Source organism: Sardina pilchardus, chromosome 9 (genome assembly GCF_963854185.1).
Source record: "Sardina pilchardus chromosome 9, fSarPil1.1, whole genome shotgun sequence".
NCBI lineage: Eukaryota > Metazoa > Chordata > Actinopteri > Clupeiformes > Clupeidae > Sardina > Sardina pilchardus.
The window spans coordinates 3,612,363-3,637,497 of record NC_085002.1 but is presented as its reverse complement, the minus strand read 5'-3'; the positions used below and the strand labels follow the sequence as shown (position 1 = coordinate 3,637,497).

Here is a 25,135-nt window from a genome sequence, read left to right as displayed (position 1 = left end):
ACGGGAGTGCGCAAAACCGAGTAGACGCGGCACGCGGGTTTCGTGGTCCAACGAGGACAGTGAGAGGGCAGTAGGAGACGAACTCGGGGACGGGGAGGAATTGTTGAGGGGCGATAAAGAAGTTCATTACGCGTTCCCACTCTGACATGGCGTTCACCCTCTCTCCCCTCTTCATGGGACTGTAGGCCAGGAAAAGGTGTACATGCATCCTGTGTGTGTGTGTGTGTGTGTGTGTGTGTGTGTGTGTGTGTGTGTGTGTGTGTGTGTGTGTGTGTGAGTGATCAATGGTCTGCTTTGCCATTCAAAGTCAGATGGTGAAAATTACGGGTTTTTTGCCCTCTTTGAATACATGAATGAACGGAATTTAGTCATAAGTCAAATCAATCTATTAGAGAGGCACAACAGTCACACTCCCATACACACACACACACACACACACACTCACACACTCACACACATTCACTGAAGTGAAAGTGGATGTGTCTTTTTTCTATAGTATACATAGGGAAAGCTCTGATGCATTGCTAGTGTGTGTGTGTGTTATGTATATTATGCATTGTGATTAGCACAAGGCAGGGGATGAAGTTCATTGATGTGCTGTTCTCCAGAACAGGCTGGATGTTTCACTGTAAGTCGGTGGAGTCTCCCCCATTTCCCTGCTTAGCACCATCACCACACGTATTCCACAACACAACAGCACATACAGTATTTCTGTTTTAGTTCAATGCTAATAGCTACTGAGAGAAAGTAAGATGATCATGCCTTCTGTAGAGCATGTCAAACAGGCCAGTACTGAGTGGTGCCATGTGAATCCATTGAATTGTGTTTAATAGAGCAGTAGAGACCAGGGCAGGAATCAGTGGGATGGTATAGAATCAGTGGGATGGGATAGAAACAGTGGGATGGTATAGAAACAGTGGGATGGTATAGAAACAATGGGATGGTATAGAAACAGTGGGATGGTATAGAATTATGGCATAGAATTCCTCAGCGTTGAAATGTTTAGAGTGGGGAGGAGCCTGAGAGCTGTTTACCTATGCGAGTGCAGGATGGCCTGCTTGTGCTCCACGTCGTTACGATATGCCTGTGCTCTGTGGAGACGGCTTAGCTGTGCTGCTGTGCTCTGTGGAGACGGCTTAGCTGTGCTGCTCTGCTGTGCTGTACGGAGCTGTGCTGTACGGAGTGGTGCTGCTGTGCTGTGCTGTACGGAGTGGTGCTTCTCTGTGGAGACGGCTTAGCTGTGCTGCTGTGCTGTGCTGCTGTGCTGTGCTGTACAGAGTGGTGGTGCTCTGCTGTGCTGTACGGAGCTGTGCTGCTCTGCTGTGCTGTACAGAGTGGTGGTGCTCTGCTGTGCTGTACGGAGCTGTGCTGCTGTGCTGTGCTGTACGGAGTGGTGCTGCTCTGCTGTGCTGTACGGAGTGGTGTTCCTCTGCTGTGCTGTACGGAGCTGAGTAGAGTAGAGGGGGCTTTGTCCCGGCGTTACTGCCCAGACGCGGCGCTTCTACTCCGGTGTGTGAGCTGGCCGGTGGCTCCGGTTCTGCGGAAGGGCCTGTCGGTCGGGACGGGAACGGGACGGGAACGGGACGGGACGGCCCACCTTGTTCTCCTCCACGCCGCCTCACCTTGAGGCTGCATCCGCCGCTGTGGCTGGCACGGGAAGGAGACTTGGAGGTCAGGCTCTGGTAGTCATGGAGTTTCTCCTCTCTCTCTCTCTCTCTCTCTCTGTCAGTGCAGCTGCAGGCGGGAGCCGTGCACCGAAGGAGGGCCCTGCCACACACACACACACACACACAAACACACTCGCGTGCCTGTATTTATCTCTAAAATAGGATCCAATGCGGCTCAGGCAAACAGAGCCATGGCTGTGGATGCACTATGAGGCTTCTCTTATTTGATTAGCTTTAGATGTTGTGTGTGTGTGTGTGTGTGTGCATGTGGAGCGGTGGGCTTTGACAGGACACGCTGTGTGGAGAGACGGGCATTGCTATCGTAGGATGATTTACGGGAGGGATCAGAATATTCTTCTCTCCCGGGAGGCAGCACTCGAGCTTCACACTCACGCCGGTCGGCCAGTCTGTAATCGAGAACCATTAGCGGGATTATACAGCACCGGGCCGCAGTCCCCGGCCCTTCCTGGAAATGACCACCCCTCTGAGCATCATGAATGACTGTGAACGACTCTTGTGACCTAGGAACGACTCCTCCTGTGTGTGTGTGTGTGTGTGTGTGTGTGTGTGTGTGTGTGTGTGTGTGTGTATGTGTGTGTGTGTGTGTGTGTGTGTGTGTGTGTGTGTGTGTGTGTGTGTGTGTGTGTGTGTGTGTGTGTGTGTGTGCGGGCGGTGATTTGAGTGCAACTGATGATTCAGCTCTAGTCATGTGACAACATGCGCCTGCATGGCAGGCAGATGGATGTACCACTACAGTAATTATCTGTCTGACCTCCATGCACTTGTCTGTTCACACACTCGATTGAACGGCTAATTAGCTATTAAAGTTCATACATAGAGTTACTAATTTTTGTATATATCTGTAGTAGCTGGTTCAAACTAGCGATTTGTTGCTAAACCTCTACTAACACTTTATGTTATTTTTTTTTTACACAGCTATTGAGAGTCACAGTATTAGCATGTTTTTCTCTCTCTCTTTCACTCTGTGTTTGTTTGTGTGTGTGTTTGTGTGTGTGTGTGTATGTGTGTGTGTGTGTTATAGACAGAGAGAGAGAGGGAAAGTGTCATGAATCAGCTCCTTCTAGAAAAATATATGAGAAGCTTGACAGCTTGAATATTATATGTACAGTATGTGAGGTTTGAACTGTAGTTGTTATTTGTTATGGCTACACAAAAAGAGATCAAAAGAATAACTTATGAATTGTCTTTAATAATAATTCACTTAAAACTTTCAAATTTTAGCATTTCATGAGACTTCACTAAAAGGAAAATTTTTTTTTCCAAAGTTTGCTTTTTAAAGAACATTCGCTATGAAATGTAAAATCAATTGTGTAATGCTGCAGTGATGGTTTAAAGGGTGCAGGTCATCACAGAGGCCTATGCCAACGATATTAGGTTGGATTTGACAAAGCAATATTTCATACTTGAGTTAGAACACTTCCCTGTTTAAACCAATCCTCAATAATCAATAATTCTGTTGGACTAGGCATAATTTACAACTAATAGATAACATTTGATGTCTTTTAACTTTGAATTACAGTAATTTCCTGTGTATTAGCTGCATTGTGTATAAGCCGCAGGACAGTGTTTTATACTCAGTTAAAAGAAACAAAACCATATTAATGCCATTTTAACTTCCCCGTATATTAACCTCATAACTGAAGACATTTTGCAAAATCAATGTAATAGCTGCATCTAATAGTATGATCTAGCCTGTTAAATATGTTTTGTGATTAAATTAGTGCTGGCCATTATAAGTAGGGGGAGTTCTCACCTTAGCACAATAGCAACCAGACATACTGTAATTATACTCTAATGGCTATGGAAATAATAACTACTAGGCTATTAACTATTATAAGTAATCATCACTTTTCACAAATTTATGTTCAGATTTATACTGTTTTACCGAAGCACAAGTTCAGTCCTTGGGTAAAAACAATACTTATGAATAATACATTGTTAGTGAACTTTCAATTTGTCAGGGATTTCCAAAATGGCCACTCTTTTTTACTCTTGGAACAGTAATATTCATCCCATTTGTTTTGGCTATTCCAACTGCTGTAGAATTTAATATCATCTGTTGTTGTCTTTAGAGTTTACACATTTAGAGGTCAGCTGTGGGTTTTTATTTTTCATTTCACTACTTTCGTTATTTTCACATTTGCTCTTTTGCTCTCTCTTCTTTATTAATGTTCACCTTTCAGTTTGTCCTCCTTTGTGAAGCTGCTTTGGGAAGTAAAATTGTGAAAGATTAAAAAAAAAAAGAGAAACTGCTTTTTTCAGTGACAGGAAGATGTTGTGTGTAGCGTGCCACAGTGGCAATGCCCCATAGTGTGTGTGGCTGTGTGGCCTGCTGTGTTTTCTGTCAGTTAGTGCACTTTTTAATTTTTCATAAGCTTTTAAAGATGCTATATGTAGGATTTGTAGTTGAACATTAGACAAAAATAATAATAAACTAGAAATAACAAAAGAATATGAAGAAACAACCATTTTGTCTTTTGCCTCTCAGATTGTCTCTGCTCTGTGTTGCCTAGTGAAATTAGCATGCTATCCAGCTAGCTTCATAAGACAATATATCTTGTGGCAAATAAGGTTTTGCTTTCTTAAACACGTATTGCTTCACAACCTGACACAAATGCAGACGTGTGTGAAGCTGTATAGTCCCTTCAGATGCTACTGTAGGTCCGGCTGTTTCTGTGTTTGGGGACTTCAGCTTCAGTTTTGCAGTGTTGACAAATTTGACCATGGCTTTCTGCTTTCAGGGCACTGCAAACAGTGAGAGAGTATTGTTGCTGTCGATGCAAAATCTCACATCTCAGAAAGCAAGTTTTCAGGAAGAGGCCTGAAATAACGATACAAATGTCATTTAGAATTAATGTGTGTTGACACACTAGGTGCTGTTATCAATTTTTTTATATATAAAGATTCATGAAAGCCGTGCTTTTATTTGGAATTGCCCCTTTTAAATCATTTTAGTGTGTTTTTATTAGTGCCGTATCTGGTAAACAGTTAGTGTTTGTCAGCTAAGAGCATCTAATATTATTGCAGTCCTACATACATTCTGACCATTAGATCAGACTGGGAATAGTAGTCAGGTGATGTCTCAATGGTACACTGGTCTGTTTAAAATGTCATAGAAGGAGGGTTCGGGTGGAATTTTAGAATTTGCTTGTTGATGAACGCAATAGAATGTTCCGACTCCGAGCTGACCGGCTGAAGGGTGGATGTCCATTCGGTCTTTGGCAGGCTTTTCCTCCACCCCCTGACTCTGTGGAGCCGTCAGCTATAGTGACTCAGGGTGTAGCCGTAGCTACAGCATGTGAATCAACGCCAGAAACGTAATCTGTGATTTTTTGTGGCCTAAGTTAATGAAGCACTTAAATCACTCTTAGGTTGAGTCTGAGAGCGGGGGAAAGTGGAGGAGAGTGAGGGGAGGCCGGAAAGAGGTCTGGCTCTGGGGTAATGTGGCTCTTTGTGGGTCTTCTCTTTCTCTCTCTCTCTCTCTTCATCTCTCTCTGTCTCTCTCTTTGTCTCTCTATCTCTCTCTCTCTTCCTCTCTCTCTGTCTCTCTATCTCTCTCTCTCTTTCTCTCTCTCTCTGTCTCTCTATCTCTCTTGTTCTTGTGGGACAGAGGTGACTGGTGTGTTTGTTAATGTGTGTTTCTTTGGGCTAAACTGATATAGTGTGTGTGTGTGTGTGTGTGTGTGTGTGTGTGTGTGTGTGTGTGTGTGTGTGTGTGTGTGTGTGTTACTAGGGCATGTGAGAGTATGGGAGGAGAAGCGCTGGGCCGAGGTGGAGTGATGTTAGTTTCAGCAGAGAGATGGGGCCATGTTTAGTGATGATGCCTCCTCTAACCCAGCCAACCCAGCAGCTCTCCCCCTCCTCTAAACCAGCTGCTCCTCCTCTAACCCAGCCAACCCAGCAGCTCTCAGCCTCTTCTAACCCAGCAGCTCTCCTCCTCTAACCCAGCCAACCCAGCAGCTCTCCTCCTCTAACCCAGCCAATAACCCAGCAGCTCTCCTCCTCTAACCCAGCCAACCCAGCAGCTCTCCTCCTCTAACCCAGCCAACCCAGCAGCTCTCCCCCTCTGACCCAGCAGCTCTCCTCCTTTAACCCAGCCAACCCAGCAGCTCTCCTCCTCTAACCCAGCCAACCCAGCAGCTCTCCTCCTCTAACCCAGCCAATAACCCAGCAGCTCTCCTCCTCTAACCCAGCTTATAACCCAGCAGCTCTCCTTATGCTCCACACAGAGGACAAGCGAGCTGTGCTTTTTGCCTTTTTGGGGTTATAGCTGAATAGCAGCAAATGCTTGGGTCATGTCATTTCATATTTTATCGTTCTCCATTAGAATATAGTCAGCGGATGCGCCAGCAGCACCATTGGTCAATCACACAAGCTCCATCGCTGGCCACAGACGGACTGCCTGGGTTCAGGGTGACCCAAGGAAGAGCGTTGCTCTACAAAACCACGTTTGCCTTTTATTCCACTAAGCAGTAGCCATACATTAGTGGAGCGGTAGTTTACGCATGGAACAGAAAGTCATCGCACACACTGTGTGATTATTCAACTCTTCCAGCACCATACATATCAGTCTACTATCGTAATTTCCTGACTATTAGCCGCGGCTTATACATTGATTTTACAAAATGTCTTCAGCTATGAGGTTAATGCAGGGGGCAGTTAATATGGTGTTGATATGGTTTTGTTTCTTTTAACTTGCATAAAACACTGTCCTGCGGCTTATGCACAATGCGGCTTATATGCGGGGAATTACTGTAGGGTTTTTTTTTATTATTATTAGTTATCATTGTATTATCATCATCATCATTATATTTGTCAGTTTAGTAGCTTGTCAGTGGTAATGAGAAGTGTATAAATATGGATACACATCGATGGTCCAGTGGCTCAAATCGGAATTGAGACTATGTGAATAAATATCGGGTAGATCATTTATTGCTTTCGATACAAAAACTACAAAGGGAAAAAAAACATGCACCTCCAGGAGTAACTGGTTTTAATTTCCCCTGAACACGGAAACAGAAGCATAAATATTCATCCGTGTGTGTGGGCCGAGTCGTCTTCCCCAGCATACTGTACCTGAGGAGAGAGCAGCGGCGTGAGCAGCAGACACAGGCATAATCAGATTGATCTGGTCAAGCCCACAGTAGATTTAGCATCTGCTGACTGGCCACTGGGAAAATCTGTGTGTGTGTGTGTGTGTGCTCCTGCTTCTTCGGCCGCCAGCGAGCAGCAGAGCTAGCCAGCGCGTCACTGCAGCTAAACCGAGGCCAAGGGCTTTCATGACATAAGACAGGGCATGGGCCTATAGTATACAGTACGCTCGTCTGCTGGACAGAGAGGTATAGGACGCATGGCTGGGGTGAAAAGAAAAGGCTGTTTCACTTCTACTCAAAGTCAGGAATGTTGTCTTCTTTTCAAGAATTGGAATTGGTTTGATTTTTTCTTTTTTCTTTTTTTCAACATTTGATTCTGAATGAAAAATATTAAGAAGTCACAGTTCTCGTCAGTGCAATACTAAGTACAGATCTTAGTACCGATGAAGTGCTTGTGTTTGTATTTGAGTACAGCACTACAGTAAGTACAGATCTTAGTACTGATGAAGTGCTTGTGTTTGTATTTGAGTGCAATACTAAGCATAGTCCAGAGTACTGATGAAGTGCTTGTGTTTGTATTTGAGTGCAATACTAAGCATAGTCCAGAGTACTGATGAAGTGCTTGTGTTTGTATTTGAGTACTGTAGTACAGATCTGAGTACTGATGAAGTGCTTGAATAGTTGTTAGCGCTCAACCTTGTGTTTGTATTTGGTAGGGTAGAGGGGCGGCATCTGAGGAACACTCTGTTGTTGCCATTGGAGCATTATGGTACCATACTGGGTAGTGTGTGTATGTGTGTGTATGTGTGTGTGTGTGTGTGTGTGTGTGAGCTGCTCCAGTGAGTAAGCGCGTTGGGGGCAGAATGTGTAGTGCATGTGTGGATCAATGTCACTAGACAGTTAGCCTCCTTTTCCCACCGTGGGCCATGTTGGATACATTAAACACGGACACAGGCTGGTGGAGGGTGAAACCACTGATCTATAAAGAATGACTGGATAGCGCATCTACGTCATATAAGCCTCTGCGCGGTGGCCATATTGGGACCACTTGCCAGTAGAATGCATAGACAGTAAGACAGTAAAATAATGTTGCAGTTCTGCAACAATGGAACTGGAACACCGCGGTGGCCATATTGGGACCACTCGGGACCGTTCCATTGGCTTCATTGTTGATGGGGTGGCAACAACGGGATAGTCTATCCAGTTATTCTTTATAGATCAGTGGGTGAAACTGATGGTGTGGAAGAGGGGGCCATTTACATGGTGATGACAAGGGGCCTTCAACCTCTCCTCAAACAAACTGATTAACAAACGTGACGAAACCATGCAACATATTCTGGTTTGAAAATGATACCGTCATTTCCCAACTATTAGCCACAGCTTATAGATTGACTTTCTTCAGCGATGAGGTTAATACACGGGGGCAGTTGATATGGTATGAATATGGTTTTGTTTCTTTTAACTTGCATAAAACACTGTCCTGCGGCTTATACACAATGCCAGTGCTCAGCATGGAGATGTCGGGTAGTTTATTTCCTGGGCGGGACGTGTAGGGCAGAAGAATGGTGCATCATATGTAAGAGCAAGGAAGCACACTATAGTCTGGAAGATGTATTGATTCATTTATGAAGCAGGGCGGTGGCTATCGCTAATGTAGGTTGTGGTCAGCAGCCTCTCCTCAGCAGACGGACGACACGAGGGAAGCGAGAGGGGTGTTGGTGTTCTGCGTCTCAGGCAGGCTGGTGCCCGTGAGGTTCCGTGATCAAGGCCTCACCGTGACCTTTGCCCTCTCCGCACCTGAGGTCACTTCCTGAACCGACTCCCAATTTCGCTCTCTCTCATCCTCTCTGAGCTGCCTACTCTCTGTCTGAAAATAAACTCAATACGAGACTGACGAGATTGACTAGATTATGGTTTATATCCAGTTTTAAATGGCGAGAAAATAAATATTTACCTATTAAGCTATGGAATTTAGCCTTTGATATGCTTGAAAATGATTTGGTCTGACAGACTGAGACTGAGAACCCTGCTTGGTTTTGTTTATATTTGATCTTTAGAAAGATTACTGATTTTGAGGAATTGTCAAGTCAAGCTTCAATGTATTATTTGTTCCTTGAATCCTCAGGTTAATATCAGACTACATTTCATGCATAAATCCAATCATTTGATTCCACAGTTGCACCAGGTTACTATATCAGGTTACAGGTTATGCACCAGGTTACTATATCAGGTTACAGGTTATGCTCCAGGTTACGGTATGTTTTAATATCCTAGCACAGCCTGTCATAGTCTATAACGTGTAAAGTGTATTGCAATCTGATTGGAAGATCACATCCAGAAACAAAACGAATCACAGATGTGTCAAATATAGAGAACGGACTACAGTATGTATAGATGTGTTTGCATACTGAATGTGTTAGATGACCTTCTGTATAGGACACAGTTACAAACTCATTTCTTGGCTACAATGAATGCACTGTGTTAACTAAATCCCATATTCAGCCTAGATTTACAATTTGATTTGATTGATTTGCTTTAGCCTTTGTGCTTTTAAAAAGCTAATTATGACCAGTAGCATTTCTCTTAAAGCCATAGATGATGCAATGTCTTAACAAGCTTGCAGCATCTGGTCTCTGTTGTATTGATCAACAGTTTGCATAATGCCTCATATTCCACTCCAAATAATGGCTGGCATTTACCCCTAGTTGATCTATCACTGTTGTGATTACGGTGATTATATTTCTAAAGATTACCCTGCTAGGTTGCATGACTTGGATCAATCCAACTGCACCATCACTCAGACAGGGCTCAACACGGAGGCCAAGATTTCTCATCAGCGCATGACATATTTCTAGATTATTGCACAGGATTATATGCTAGTACACATGACCAGAGCTTTCATATATACAGTATATAACACTTGACATACTGTATATATCAGACATGTTGACACATACATTTACAAATGATTATGTGTGTTGGTTTTCAAACCGAAGATCTCTTTTCAGCTGGTGTATTTTCTGAGACCTCCCTCTGCTATTGTTACTTTGTCTTCCTCCACCCCCTCTTTCTCTCCCCTCTCTCTCTTTCTCTCTCTCTCTCTCTATGCTGGTGGAGAGTTTGATTTCCAGTTGCCCCGAGTCCAACGAAATGTCTTTGATCTCCAATATAGTAACTTTAACCAATCTCTCCCCCCCCCCCCCCTCTCTCTCTCTGTCCTCTCCCTGCATCCCTATGTGATGCATAGATCTTAATGGACTATAAATAGAGTGCTCCTCGCTGCAGGATGCCAAGATGGCCGCCCCCCTGTTTGCACCTCCAGGACCTGACAGTTTCAAGTACTTCACGCCCGAGAGTCTCGTTAACATTGAAAAACGCATCGAGGAAGAGAAGAGGAAGAAGCCTGTCAAGCCACGCTCGGACAGCAGCCACCGCGATGAGAGCGAGGACGCCGGGCCCAAGCCCAACCGCGACCTGGAGGCGGGCAAGAGCCTGCCCTTCATCTACGGGGACATCCCGCCGGGCATGACGGCCACACCGCTGGAGGACCTGGACCCCTACTACCAGACCATGAAAGTGAGTAGGGGGCGCACGGAGCCAGAGGTCAAGAGGTCAGAGTTCAAGGTCAAGCCGAGTGGGATGGAGAGGGGAGGGGAGGGGAAGGACCAGGTGGGATGGGAGGGAGAGGGATCGAGTGGAATGGGGACGAGCCTAGTTGGATGGGGAGGAGCCTAATTGGATGAAGAGGGGAGGGGAGGAGCCTGGTTGGATGGGGAGGGGCCTAGTTGGATGGGGAGGAGCCTAATTTGATGAAGAGGGGAGGGGAGGGGCCTGGTTGGATGGGGAGGGGCCTAGCTGGATGGGGAGGAGCCTAATTGGATGAAGAGGGGAGGGGAGGAGCCTAGTTGGATGGGAAGGAGCCTAGCGGGATGGGGAGGAGAGGTGGGGAGCCTAGTGGGATGGGGAGGAACCGGCTGGGATGGGGAGGGAGGGACCGAGTGGAGTGGGGAGGAGCCTAGTGGGAGGGAGGGGAATGGGATGGGGGGGGGGGGGGGGGGGGGGAGTGTTGTTTCTGCAGATGCAGGGATAGATGCATGGAACAAATGCTGCTGGTGGAGATGGCATTTTGTTCCCCAGGGCATCTGATATTCACACACACATGCACACAGAGACTCTCTCTTTCTCTCTCTCTCTCTCCCAAACACACACACACATACACACACACTGTTCTACAGCTTTCAATATGATATGCCCTCTGCATCAGGACATCCAGGGTCTTTAATCACACCCGCTCAGAGAGATAAGGCTCGTTTAAGCGGCTCTTTGGGGCTAAACACAGCTGCTGATGCTATGAATCTTTAACATTACGCTTACCTGCTCTGCCTCCGCACAACGGGGATAGTGAGAGTGAGGGCTTCACTTTTACGCCATGGAATACCAGAAATGGGAATGTCTTCTTGTCATCCGAAGTGCCAATGTTATGATAGAAAAATCAAAAATGTTATCAAATCTAATAACATCTAGCTCAGATGTGCGTTCGCGTTTTCTGTGATTTCTCTGCAAATGTTTGCGAATACTTGCAAACAGTTTGAAGAGGTAGTCCTCAGCGAACATACAGGGGAGTTGGGGCGAAGGGTGTTGAAATAGAATGTTAACACAAAATCGTTGACATTGAACTGTTACTGTGTGCCGAATTGTGTTTGTTAACTTTGCAATGCACAGACCAATGTTGACCTCAGTCTCTATACGTGCGCCACAGTGTTTAGATGCCATTGATAATCATCTGAGCATCACTGGGCTCAAGGTCATGTTGTGTATATAGCACAGTGCTAGCGCTACCTGCAGTGCTAAGTTAAGTGTGAATTACAGTGCTAGCGCTAACTGCAGCGCTAAGTTAAGTGTGAATTACAGTGCTAGCGCTAACTGCAGCGCTAAGTTAATGGGATATTCCACCATTTTTGGAATTAAGCTAATTTAACACCTCCCCTCGAGCAAAACAATTGATATTTACCCTTTTCCCGTTCATCCAGCCATTCTGTGAGTCTAGCGATGCAACTTTTAGCTCCAACCTAGCATAGATCATTGAATCGGGTTAGACCATTAGCATCTCGCCTGCTAGCCTCACGTTTAAAAGTGACTACGATTTCTGCTAATTTTCCCATTTAAAACTTGTCTCTTCTGAAGTTAAAAAGTGCAATAAGACTGAAAATGAAACCTAGGAAAATAACATGCCTTAGAGTATCCCTTTAAGTGTGAATCACAGGTCCGGGTCAAAGTCGATCGTCTCTGTCCACTCTGCTGCAGAAGTCCGGTCTGTCGTTAGCAGAATCCTGTCGTGCCAGATTTGGTGGCAGAAGCCCAGAGTACGGTGACAGAAGTGGTCATCCTTACCCCCGCCCCCGTAGCAGCCCTAGCTGCTGTGACACTGGCGGGCAGCATTGCCAACCTTTGACAGGCTCAGGTTACTGTGGCGTCCCTGCCCGCCGTTGGCATCAGTTGTCTGTCCTCTGCCCGTGGTGGTCTGCCCGTGGTGGTCTGCCCGTGGTGGTCTGCCCGTGGCTCTGCCCATCAGGTTCCAATATGTATTAGGACTTGCTTAGGTTCCGGTCAACATGCGTTAGGAGTCCCTTGAGTTTTCAACTATTAGGATTAATTAAGGTTTGTATGAAGATGCTGAGTGTTTCCATGGTAGTCAAAGACTGCCGTCAAAGAACATGTCCTCTTTTCACAAGCTTCAATTTGATGTGCCTAGTTGTAGCTTTATGAATATACTGTATGTGTACTTCCTTTGTTGAACATGCTGTTATGTTGGACCACCTACAGTATGATATGTTTAATGTTGTGTCTACTCCATAATATTTAATTATTTTTCTTTATCAGTGTCAATCTCAATCAACTTTGACACGAGACTGAAGACTGTTTGGAAATGTTAACCTCTCTTTCTCTGTCTGTCTGTATGTCTGTCTGTCTGTCTCTCTCTCTCTCTCTCTCTCTCTCCTTCCACAGACATTTATAGTACTAAACAAAGGGAAAACAATCTTCAGGTTCAGCGCGACACCGTCATTGTATATCATTAGTCCATTCAGTATTTTCAGAAAAATAGCAATTAAAATTTTGATACACTCATATCCTTTTGAAATACAAATTAAAATGTCTTAAACGCTTCCTGCAACAGGAGAGAATGTGTATGTGTACTCAAGATTGTCTTTGTGAATTGTGATTATGTGTGAAAATAGACCGTTTGGTGACTAGGTAGGGACATCGAGCGACTTATGTTGAATACAGCTGTTTTGTTATCCACACACTAAAGGTGCTTAAATGGTTCTTTAATTCTCTGGATGGTTCCATGGAGGGTCGAAACTCTGTGTTGAACCATTACATCAGGCAAAAGGTTCCTCATATTGGAGATGGTTCTTCAGAGCTTCAGATCATAATGGGCTAGGCGTATTATGGCACGACATTGTGCCATTCATTAAATGGTTCTTTAAATAACTGAAAAAGGTTCTTCTATGGTATCGTTCTGAAGAACCGTTACTGGACCCATTATTTTATAGAGTGTAGGGACATGTCGTACAAACTATGTCTTTACATTGTAGTGTAAATCAAATCTAAAGAGACAAGCCAGGCAAAAAAACAATAAGAAGATACAAGAATATACTGTGAATTGGCAAGATAGAGGAAGATAAAAAGGGCAAATTGAACAAATTCTACATGCAAACATACACTTGTACACTCAAACAAGCTCCCCGGAGCATTGTGTATTATGCAACGTTCTTGTAGCAAATGAGGTGGTATAGCAGAAAACTGGGGCGGGTGCAGCAAAAGCGCAGACTCAGGCTCTGTCCAGAAGCCTTACTCACATATGGGAATAAGCCTGAGAGACAGATCAGGTTACACTGTTCCACCCAGCAGAACACCACACCAACCAATCAGATGCGCTGGGCACAGTTAGATCTCAGGCTGTACTGTCTGTATTGCAGGTGAAACTCCAAAAATTAGAATATTATAAAAAATAAAAAAAAGTTCATTTATCTGAGCTATACTGAAGCAGACTTCGAGACCATCTAAAGGCTCAGGAACCCTTCGCAGGCGGTTTGGATTAATTAGCTGGTTACAGTGTGACACTTTGAGCCGACAATATTGAACCTTTTCACAATATTCTATTTTTCTGAGATATTGAATTTGGGGTTTTCATAAGCTGTAAGCCATAATCATCAAAATATAACACATAAAGGCTTGAAAAATATCTTGCTTTGCATGTATAATATATTAGTTTCACCTTTTAAGTTGAATTACTGATATAAATTAACTTTTGTACGATATTCACAGTTTTGGAGTTTCACCTGTATTGAGGAGAAACAGCTGGATTTCTGTGTATCAGTGAAAACTCACTCACAAAGCAAACGAAACAACTAAACTCCAAACGATACATTCAACTGACACATACGTAGATTTCTGATATGTAGAATGTAGCACAACCAGCATATTCCACTTCTGCTGCAGGAGATCCTTCAAGTTGTTCAAACTTTGAGTGTGTGTGTGACACAGTGTGTGTGTGTGTGTGTGTGTGTGTGTGTGTGTGTGTGTGTGTGTGTGTGTGTGTGTGTGTGTGTGTGTGTGTGTGTGTGTGTGTGTGTGTGTGTGTGTGTGTGTGTGTGTGTGTGTGTGTGTGTGTGTGTGTGCGCAGTAAATGGCCAAAACAAGCATCTCAACTCCAACTGTCACATAGTTTCTAAATGGGGTTGGTTGTGTCTACTGATAATCATCTGCATTATACGACAGTCAGCTGTCATTTTACAAACTGTGGTTTGTGTGTGTGTGTGTGTGTGTGTGTGTGTGTGTGTGTGTGTGTGTGTGTGTGTGCCGAGGCCACCCTGTTTTCCTTAACTCCCTCCCTACATTATTCAGCATGATCATTATGTGTACTATTTTGACAAACTGCGTATTCATGACATTTAGCGATCCACCCCCCTGGTCCAAACAAGTGGAGTAAGTACTTGCCCTCCTTCTCGTCTGTTCCTACTGCTTTACAAATGCACTCTTCTTTTTGCACACAATGCAAGTTTGCATAATCTCCTTCTCCAACTATTTTTGAAAAGCTAAATTATTCACTATGCAATAAGTAGCCTATACAAACTAAGTGTGTATGTGTAGGACATAGCAATACAGCACTGATAATAATAATTAATAACTAATAACGATATTAAATTAATTTTGATAAAGCACATTTATGCTTATGTTTCCTTGAATACTGTATGTAATATCTGAAGATGAATAATGAGCTTGTGCTTGTGCAGGTACGTTTTCACCGGAATCTACACCTTTGAATCTCTGACAAAGATTGTGTCCAGAGGCTTCGCTATAGATAGCTTCACGTTCCTCCGAGATGCCTGGAACTGGCTGGACTTCATGGTCATATCCATGGCGTGAGTTTCGCACACACACACGTAGATGGTTGTACACACACGTCATGCATGATGATGAATCAGTCTGCGTGGCAATTCAGTCATTTGTGTTGTTTACATTCTGTATCTTTCAGCCTAAACAGTTTCCATCGATATTTCAGGAATTATGAACTTGATAAACAGATAACACATTTTAATGTTGCAATTGTTGTTATAACTCTTTCAGATAATATTGTATTTCAAGTGATGTAGACATATACTATTTCTTTATAAAGTAATAGGGTTTGGAAGCACAGTTTCCAGCCACTTAATATGGCAGGTTTGTATGATTGTTTTAGCCCCCAAAATAGTGAAATTTCAGCCCAGAATTTGGTGCAGAATGACAACCTTGTCAGATGGTAAATGATTCTGACAGTTCATTTAAAATGACATAAAGATGCACACACTCAGTAACTCATGCACACTCTCTCACACTCACATAATCAGTGAAATCGCTCAAAACAAAACACACAAAACAGTTAACTTCAAACTGTAAATAGCGATGCATAAGACAATACAACTCCCTTCTGTATAGACCTGACACAGGATATCATAGTCTCTAGACATGATACACATTCAGAACGCAGTCCTCAGTGAAGTGTCCGTCGAATCTAAGTGAGGCTTTTGTGCCAGTATATCTGTTGCCTAATGCGCTATAGGAACTGACTCCAGTATACGGCCTTGGGTAATAGTGCACCACATTATGTCCACACCCATACATTTGAGAATGCAGCCCTTCAGAGCTCAATCAAGAGCAAGAGGGATGCGAGGGAAGCGGTTTTGCCAGTGTGCAGTGCTTAATGCACGCTGGAGACGTGCTGAGTCAGGCGGCAGGGTTAAGTTACTCTAGTCCCCCCCCCCCCCCCCCCCCCCCAGCTCAGCTGACGTCACCTCCCTTTTAGCAGAGTGTCAGGTGCAAGGTGCTTTAGGCACATCAACATCAAATCTTTCCTTTTTTAAATGTGACTTCCTAACCATGGCAGGTATTATTATGAGTGTAATGGTTGTGCTAGTTTTTGAAGGAAAAAAAAAAAGTGAATAAAAATGACACTGTCATTAAAAATACAGGCGTACAGGGTATAGCCTTACTCTAATTTGCGAGTCCACCAATCAATACCTCGACTGCCTTCTCAAACAGCAGGCCATCCATCCCCTCCACATGCAGGCCTCTGCTCTAGCTCCTCCACTCTCCCACGCCAGCCAAAGCAAACGCAAGCAAGGAGAGAGACGAAAAGAAGAGAGGTGAAAGAGAGGGAGAAAGAGATAGCCAAATAAATCAGCATACTGTATAGTCAATAACAGTAACAGACAGATAGATAGATAGACAAATAGATAGATTGATAAATAGATAGATAAAATACATTTTAATATTATCGATCAGATTTTCTGTGTTTGATTGTGAGATTATTACATAGAGTCTTAGAAATATTCATGACTAATGATGATGCATTTGAAAGATTAAAATTACAAACTGATTGTATTGGTGTCGACAAACGTGTTTCTCAGTAATCTCACCAAGTGAACTGGTTTTAACTCAGACATTAACTGAGGAACTGTGTGAAGTATCACTAATGTAATTTTAAAACTCAAGATTCACTCCTTGAGCCGGATGTTACAGTAGGTGTACAAATTAGCATCTTTTTGCTTATTTTAATTTCAATAGTGATGTCACTGCAATACATTAATCTACAAACCAAATTTAAAAAGTTATTTTTTCTTGTTAAAAACTGTTAAGATGAACATGTGGCAACTTTGTCATACATTTATGACAATGATAACTCAGTTCACTAGTCAGTAGCCAGGCTCTGATCTGGAACATGTGTGACTGACTAAGCAGCCACTGACATTGCTTTCAGCGTAAACTAGGCCTCCTCAAAGCCTGTACCCTCTAAAGCAAACAAACAAACAAGCGGAAGAAGCAAGAAAAGCCTCATTGTGTCTACAACTGCAGTTATGTACAGTGCTGTGAAAAAGCTAAAGTTGCCTGAAAAGAGGAATATAAAATCATCTTTTGGAAATTGATGCCTTAGTAAAAAAAAAGAGGAATTTAACATAAGGGGGCAAATACTTATGTCTCCTGTATTTTAAGGAATAACATTTACTTGTTTACGATACATTCTTCATTCTCAAAGAAAACTGGTGTCCTTAAAGGTTGGATTTTATATATTTTTTTAAATTAAGACATCAATTTCAAAAAGATGATTTTATATTCCTATTTTCAGGCAACTTTAGCAAGGTGGCAAATACTTTTTCACAGCACTGTAGTTACATTTGGCACCTCTTCTAAAAAAAATCTGTTTTACATATTTTGATGACAGGATTTTGTGTTTTGATTTTCTGGAAATGTATTTCCAAGGCCCTATAATGAAGTGAGAATTGGCTCCCAGTTCATTGATACGACAGTGGCTCAGTTAGGCCGTTTCACAAGATGTCGCCACTGTGTAAACCAGCTACTTTTCAACGCCATCATTATTTATAGGCTGTCTGCTGTCAACAAATAGATGCGTTAACAATTCAGCACTGTTTTTGATGAGTTTAAGGTTAGAAGATGTAGAGTCGTAGAACACCACCGACTACTCCAGTGAACGGTTCCATTAGGCTATACATTGTTGTATGCGCAATTTACCAAAACATTCTTTAGTGATTGTTCTAATTGGTTTACGTTTAAGTGTTTGTATAAATATAAACATACAATATAAATACAAATATTTGAAAGAAGTTAACAGTTTTGCCAGTATAAATTATTTAAAATGCAGGCATTACACACGACAGAGACGACACTCAGTTGTAGCAACTGTGGAGTTAGCAGACTACAGTAGCCTACAGTATAGACAGTACAGTACAGACAGGGCTGTTACGTACGCTATTTAGTGTTCATGAGTAAAAACACAAGCATATCAACGGTCATTTGGTGATTTACACTCTCCATGTAGAATGTTGATGGCAACGTTGATTTTAGGTTTATTTAACACACAATTAATGTAGGTTTAGATTTACCATCATGAGGTTGATCATGCCAGTAACATCCTAATATGCTCATGTAAATAAATGATAATTTACAACAAATATTTTTTATTGGTATTATGTTGTCTGAATGTGTTCCCTGTGACTGATTTTTAAAAAAACAAAACAAATGTAACTCCTCAAAAACCAGGACACTAGCAAATGCAATATTTTAGTTTTGAGGAATTATTTATTCCAACATACAGTATGTACAAAACAATCCTTAAAGAACTGAATAAGTGTGAGGCCAAGCACTTGACACACATCATAAAGAGAGACCACTACCATGTCATACAGTGTGTGGGTCCACCAACTGAGTGTCTTCTTTTTCTTTCTCCCTCTTTTCTGTCCGATGAGTATCTCTCTCCCTCTCTGCCTGTTTAGCCATTACTCCTGCAGTACTCCTGTCACTACACCACAAACGTGCCTCAGTGTGTTCAACTGTGGGCAGATTGGTTCTTTAAAAACACATGCAGGGTGTGGGTAGCTCTATAGCCCTATTCGCACGGGATTAGTGTTACCTGTGGACCTTTGGTGATTTGTGATAATTGCGGAGGATGCCTAAGATCTTAGTCCCGTGCGAATATGCCATGTCTGTCATTTGTAAAGTAAAAAAAAAGTAAAAATTCCGCCGCAAATTACCCACTGTATTTCGCCAAACACAGACGTCCGGTGATAATACTAATCCCGTGCGAATCTGCATCTCAGTGATTGCTATTGCAATTGCCTATCTTTTCTACTTTCTGCGTTGTTTTCGGATGTTAGGATACGACATATCCGGGTGTAATGTCAGTGAAAATAGAGTAATTTACAGACGTTGATTATCCCGTGCCAATGCGCTGCAAGTAACACAGAGGTGAAAATGACCAAAGGTCCCCAGGTAATACTAATCCTATGCGAATAGGGATTATGGCAGAGTCCTATTTAGGGGCATCCTAAGGGACGGCTCAGGCCAGGTCTAGGGGTGCCCCCCCCCCCCCCCCCCCCTCTTGCTTCCTGTTCTCCACCTCCCCTCCCCCCCCCTCTTCTCGTCCTCTCGGTTCCCCACCTCTGGCTTTGCAGTTGTGTGTAACTCCTGCCCTGTGGTGCTGTTGTGCTCAACTGTGGTGCTGAACATGAGTTGGTTTGTGTACGTGCAGTATGTATGTTTGTGTAGTGTGTGTGTGTGTGTGTGTGTGTGTGTGTGTGTGTCTGTGTCTGTGTGTGTGTGCAGTGTGTGTGTGTGTGTGTGTGTGTGTGCGTGTGTGTGTGTTGGTATGCGTGTGTGGGTGTGTGTGTGTGTTGGTATGTGTGTGTGTGTGTGTGTGTGTGTGTTGGTATGCGTGTGTGTGTGTGTGTGTGTGTGTGTGTGTGTGTGTGTGTGTGTGTGTTGGTATGCGTGTGTGTGCGTGTTTGTTTTTGTGTGTGTTGTGTCGTGATTGTTCTGTGTGTGTGATCCTCCCTTGTTTCAGATATGTAACAGAGTTTGTGGACCTGGGGAATGTGTCCGCGCTGAGAACATTCAGGGTTCTGCGAGCTCTGAAAACTATTTCTGTGATTCCAGGTGAGACGTGCTTAAACTCGAAGGCTGACTGGCTTCATGTGTGCTTCCTAAGGCTTCTATTCCACACGGGGTGCCATGGAAACAGTGCTTTAATTAATTTGCCTTTGTGTTATTGCACTCAAAAATGGTGATGACACATTTTTGATAGGCTTTGCAGTCTACTCCCTTTTATGCATCAATATAAAACACCATTTTTTTTTTTTTTTTTCAAAACGTTGCAGATTTAAAAATGCATGTTTTTGCCACTGATTTCTCCAGTGTAATGTAAGCAAGAGATACCTGGCCATTTTTCACACAGGACAACCTTTTGTCATGTTCGTTAACATACTCAAATGTTCTGTGGATTGGCAAGTAAACAGTATCATCCTAAACTATTATTTTTGGCTAATATTTTGCTATATCATTATGAACGACTGTATGCCCATCATTACAGAGCTCACACAAGTTTTACTGGGACACAAACGATAATGAAATTGTAGACTCCTTAGAATGACTCATCCTAGTGTGTCTACTCTTCTTTAAATCACACTCAGTTAACTGTCAAGCTGTCAAGCAAATGACATAAATTAAGCTGTATATCTCTTCTCATTTTCACATTGTTGTTAATTGGCCTTACTCTTAAAACAGCTAGCTTATCTAATTACAAAACTCAAAAGTCTGGTAAGTCGTTACATGTATTCACTTCAGCTGCTAAGTTGATGACAGAATGTTCCGGCCGCTCTTGTGCCCAAGAAATTTCAATTGCAGTGCTTTCTTGTTTCTTCAATGTGTGTGAAGAGAGAGAGTTTAGTAGTTCACAGAAAAGCTGGTAGTTAATGTACAGAAATTGTTGATAGAAAGTTCTGGTTACCCATGTGACACTTGCACAATAAGTTTCACTTTTCACCAGTTTCTTCAGTGTTTCTTCCACGTTTTAAGGGCCTCACTGATTTGCTCTGCTTGAGTCCTTCCTGCATATACAGTAGATGTTGATGAAAGAGCTTCTGTAGGCCATGACTACTTTAAGAGTCACTGTATGGCTTCCCTTGGAAAGTTTTTAAGTCTTACACGTGTCGAGTCAATTCATCAATCTTTTCAGCATTGTTGTTTCTAGCTGTCAAATCTCAATTCATCACTAGTTTCTGTGAAATGTTGTAGTACACGTTTGGTAGATGTTAGATACTTTCAATGTTTCTTTTCCACTCTCAAGAGCTAATTCATTCAGGACATGTTGCGCACCAAAACAAAGTTTTCATATTCCCTTCCTTCAGATACCATGGTGCAACAAGGCACTGCTTCTTGCTCTGAGAGCAACATGGTAAACTGTGGGTGATAATGGTATCAAGGACGACATTCTTTAGTGTGCACTAGTAATGGAAGTCCATACTGGACTACTGAACCAGGCCTACTCAGCGCAGATAAAAGACTTACTCGACCGAGCGCAGATAATCAACTTCCTCTCTACCTTGATGGGTTTTGTGGTGTTTCTTTGCACCAGATTTCCATTAAACCACTTTGGACCAGAAAGATGGCTTGTTTTACCTTTTACTGAAAGGTCTTTTTAAGCAGCAAGTTGCACACCTCCACTAAGGTGTCTAATTCTCAGCCATGGTTAGAACTCACTCATTCATGCTGTGTACTGCATATTCTACAGAAGATCACCTTGGAAGTCTTTGTCCCTTTTCTGTGAATGGTGTGTCCTTCACTGAGCCTGACGAGCCAGACCCACGTCAAGAGGGTCAGGGAACTCACTTGCGGCAGGGCTCAATCGGAGGGGTTGGATGAACGGTTGTCTTTCAAATTCCCTCTCTACGCACGCAATAGGATAGCGCTACAACTAATCACTTTAGCAGTAGCAAGATGGGGAAGTAGTAGCAGGATGGGGAATTCACGCTTAACAGTCGCAACTTCTGGTCGCAGGTCACTGAGGTTAGCCGTCATTACGTTAAGCCCTCCCCCACTGACTCTATACATGATGTGATTGGCACGATAGAAGTTTACATTTTCCAGCTTGCAAGCCAACAGAGAGTTGCTAGGCTACCCTGGCAAATTACTAGGGTGCCACTTGCCCAATTGCCACTAGGGTGCGTCTGGATTTCTAGGCTATCCTTCACTACAACCTGAACGACTTCTCTACCACAATTCTGGGAACATTGCTTGGATTTCTGCTTGGATGATTGTCTTGGATGACATCTTTCACCACCGTTATTCCTCTTAACTTGACATTTTCTTGGTGGCCTGTTCCATGGCAGAACTATTTTCTCTCTTTCTCTGACATGGATCCTGATAGAGACATCACACCACACATGCTACAGTATACAAAGAGCTTCTGAAATGCAGAAAAGGTGCCAAAAAGCCTACGACATAGTAGAGTATAGTGTATTCTACTGCAATCTACTATTGTATAGTGTGTAATAGTGTAGTGCAGTGTAGTCTACTGTCGTTTGTGATAGTTTAGTGTGATATAGTGTGGTTTGGTAGAGAGCTATAGTATAGTGTGGATGATGCTCATGGAACCGCAGGTACTAGAAGACTAGTATTTTCTCACTGCTATAGGATAGTAGGTCATTCTAATCCGAGGATCTATAGTGTCTACTGGATGTTGTGATTATCAAAAATTCTGCTGTGACTATGTGACGAAAACAGTTGTTTACACATGACAATACAGCATGTATTGTTAATGGTGTCCAGTCACTCTTATATAGCCTACGGCTACCAGCTAACTCAACAGTCAGTACTGACACTCTAACATAGCCAGACATCCAATCCTATCGCAGAATCAATATTCTACAATGTATTCTACAGTCCATTCAGTCCACTTTAAAACACTTTGAAAGACTTTAAAGCAAAGTCTTGTTTAAAACACTTTAAAACACTTTAAAGCTAACTCTAGCTAAAGCTAAAGTCTTAGCCCTGTAGTCTTTCCTAGTGGACTACGCATCACGTGTTTAGTAAGACTGCCAAGCCTAGTATAATATCATCCTGCTGCATGCTGCTTCACACACACACACACACACACACACACACACACACACCCACACACACACACACACGCACACACACACGCAAAAACACACAATTATGCACACACACACACACACACACACAAAACACACAATTATGCACACACACACACACACACACACACACACACACACAAACTCAAAAGATTGGAAAGAGTAGCCTTCTTTTCTTGGGCTCAGGCTGAGTTAAACAGCAGCGTGTCCGGTTCCAGGGCCGTGGTTAAGGGCGTTTAGCAGGATTGGTTCGCAAGTGAGAAATTTGTACTTGACTGAAGCACTGGTCATGGAGACTTCAGCCTGCCTGAAAGCACATACGTCAGAACACTGCATTGGCCTTAGGACGCCAGCAATACGCACAATACAGATGTCACCCTCCCTATGGCAGTACAGCCGACAAAGGTGATAGCAGTGATGATAACCGATGATGATGATGACGATGATGATGATGATGACGATGATGTCTTCAGCCTTGGTGTTTAAATGGCCTGCATGCAGTAAAGCCTTATCCCTCACCACCTCCTCCCTCCCTCCCTCCCTCCCTCCCTCCTCTGTCTCTCTCCTCTCCACTCCTCTCCTCTCCTCCCTGCTCCCTCTGCTCCCTCTGCTCTGCTCTGCTGCTGCTGCTGCTGCTGCTGCTGTTCTCTCTGCCTATTTCATCTGCATTCCTGTAGATGGAGAGGTCGCTCTCATAAGCCAAGCTTACGGTCGTGCGATGAGTGTTTGTGAAGAGGTGAGGCTCCTCCCCTCCCTGTCCTGCCGTCTGCACATGCCCAGTGGCATAGCAACTCTTGAAATGTCCGTGTTAAAGGTGCAGTGCCGAGCTTCCGTTGCCATGACGAAACTTGCTTTTGAATAGTGATGCAGTCCTAAAGGAATGTTGAAGGCCAATAATTCACACTGTGCCTGTGCATTCTGTACACCTTGGTCTGTTTCCAAGTGTTTTATTGCAATTTTTTTTCAATCCCTGAGGGAAAGAAAATGAAATAAGTGCATATGAAACACTCAAAGCCAAGCCCGCAGATGTTTGGATTGCACAGTAGCACTGAGACGTGTGGTTTATTTTGCGATGCCTTTGGAACTGCATCACTGTGTGTGTGCAGAAGCGTGTGTTAGTGATTTGACAGCGGAAGTGGCCGGTGCACCTCTTAACGCGAGCTGTGCAGCCAGACGTGAGGTCAGACGGACACGAGGCTCATCGGCACACGCCAGCCTGATCCGACACCAACAGACAGCAGCTGACTCCGGCCCACGTCTGGGCCGCAACAGCCCCGTTTACACTGTGGGCCTCGCGTGGGGAGCGTTTACGCCAAAGATTCTAGAACAGAGCTCTGAATGCCTCTAGAACAGAGCTCTGAATGCCTCTAGAACAGAGCTCTGTTCTAGAATCTTTGGTTTACGCTATACCGAGCTACTCATAAACAGGAGCTTAAACCAGGAACTCCAGCCCCTGCTCAGCTCAAGAGTTATGGCCGCAGTTCCTGGTGCTGAGTTCCTGTGCTGGTGGGTCACAGTGTAACAGAGGCTGTTGGGGCGTGATTTGGGCCGGACCTGGGGTGACCCCGGCTCAGAGTCCGCTGCAGTGTGGCGGTGTCTCCCCGTGGAGTGTCTGTGCATGTGTTCTGCATACGCTACTGGTAAGCTAGAGGATTGCGAGTCGGAGAGCATGTCCGAATTTAACGTTTATTTTTCGATTCAGTGGTCTCTCTGTCGGAGAGGGTGTCAGACTACACACACACACACACACACACACAGACCAGGAGTGGCAGGGCTGTGACCAACCAAAGGAATACCGTACACCCCCTCACGCCTACCCACCATGCACTGCTTCGCATGCATTCCAGAGAGAAAAACTGTTGAAAAAAGAAAAAAAAACAGCTTTAGCCTGCATTTTTAAACTGTTGGTTCAGTGAAAAAGAAATGCTGAAAAAGACAAAGATATGCTAGTGAGAGCACTTCTCTTGTATACTATGTATGCACTTACTTACTTTACTTCCTTACTTAAATAGATTCATTTGTTGGAATCTAGCATCTTCTACCCGCTGTACATGTCAGTGATGGCATTTACTGTAACTGACAGACGCACTATATGGATGTGTGGGGGTGGGCTGGGGGGGAGGGGTTGGGACTACCTTATCCTGAGATTTTAATCTTGATTTTGAAGATGTATGCAACATATTACATGCAGGATGTAGGATAGGAGATGTCACGTTGGGGGTGTGGGTGGAGTGCAAAAGAGAGAGATAGAGAAAGAGAGAGAGATAGGAAAATAATTAAAAGAAAGAAAACGATATACTGTAGGTAGATAGATAGATTGATAGATAGATACATAGATAGATAGATAGATAGATAGATAGATACTTTA

At 43.5% G+C, this 25,135-nt stretch overlaps 1 protein-coding gene across 1 annotated transcript in view; it reads left to right on the top strand.

Moving 5' to 3' along the window:
• scn8ab (sodium channel, voltage gated, type VIII, alpha subunit b) overlaps positions 1-25,135 on the top strand; it is a 61,045-nt gene that overhangs the window by 1,300 nt on the left and 34,610 nt on the right. The window contains exons 2-6 of the mRNA XM_062545307.1: positions 10,029-10,357; positions 12,788-12,906; positions 14,681-14,770; positions 15,079-15,207; positions 19,680-19,771. Coding sequence (XP_062401291.1) covers positions 10,076-10,357; positions 12,788-12,906; positions 14,681-14,770; positions 15,079-15,207; positions 19,680-19,771 — 712 coding nt within the window. The 5' untranslated portion in view covers positions 10,029-10,075. The remainder of the gene's footprint in view (positions 1-10,028; positions 10,358-12,787; positions 12,907-14,680; positions 14,771-15,078; positions 15,208-19,679; positions 19,772-25,135) is intronic.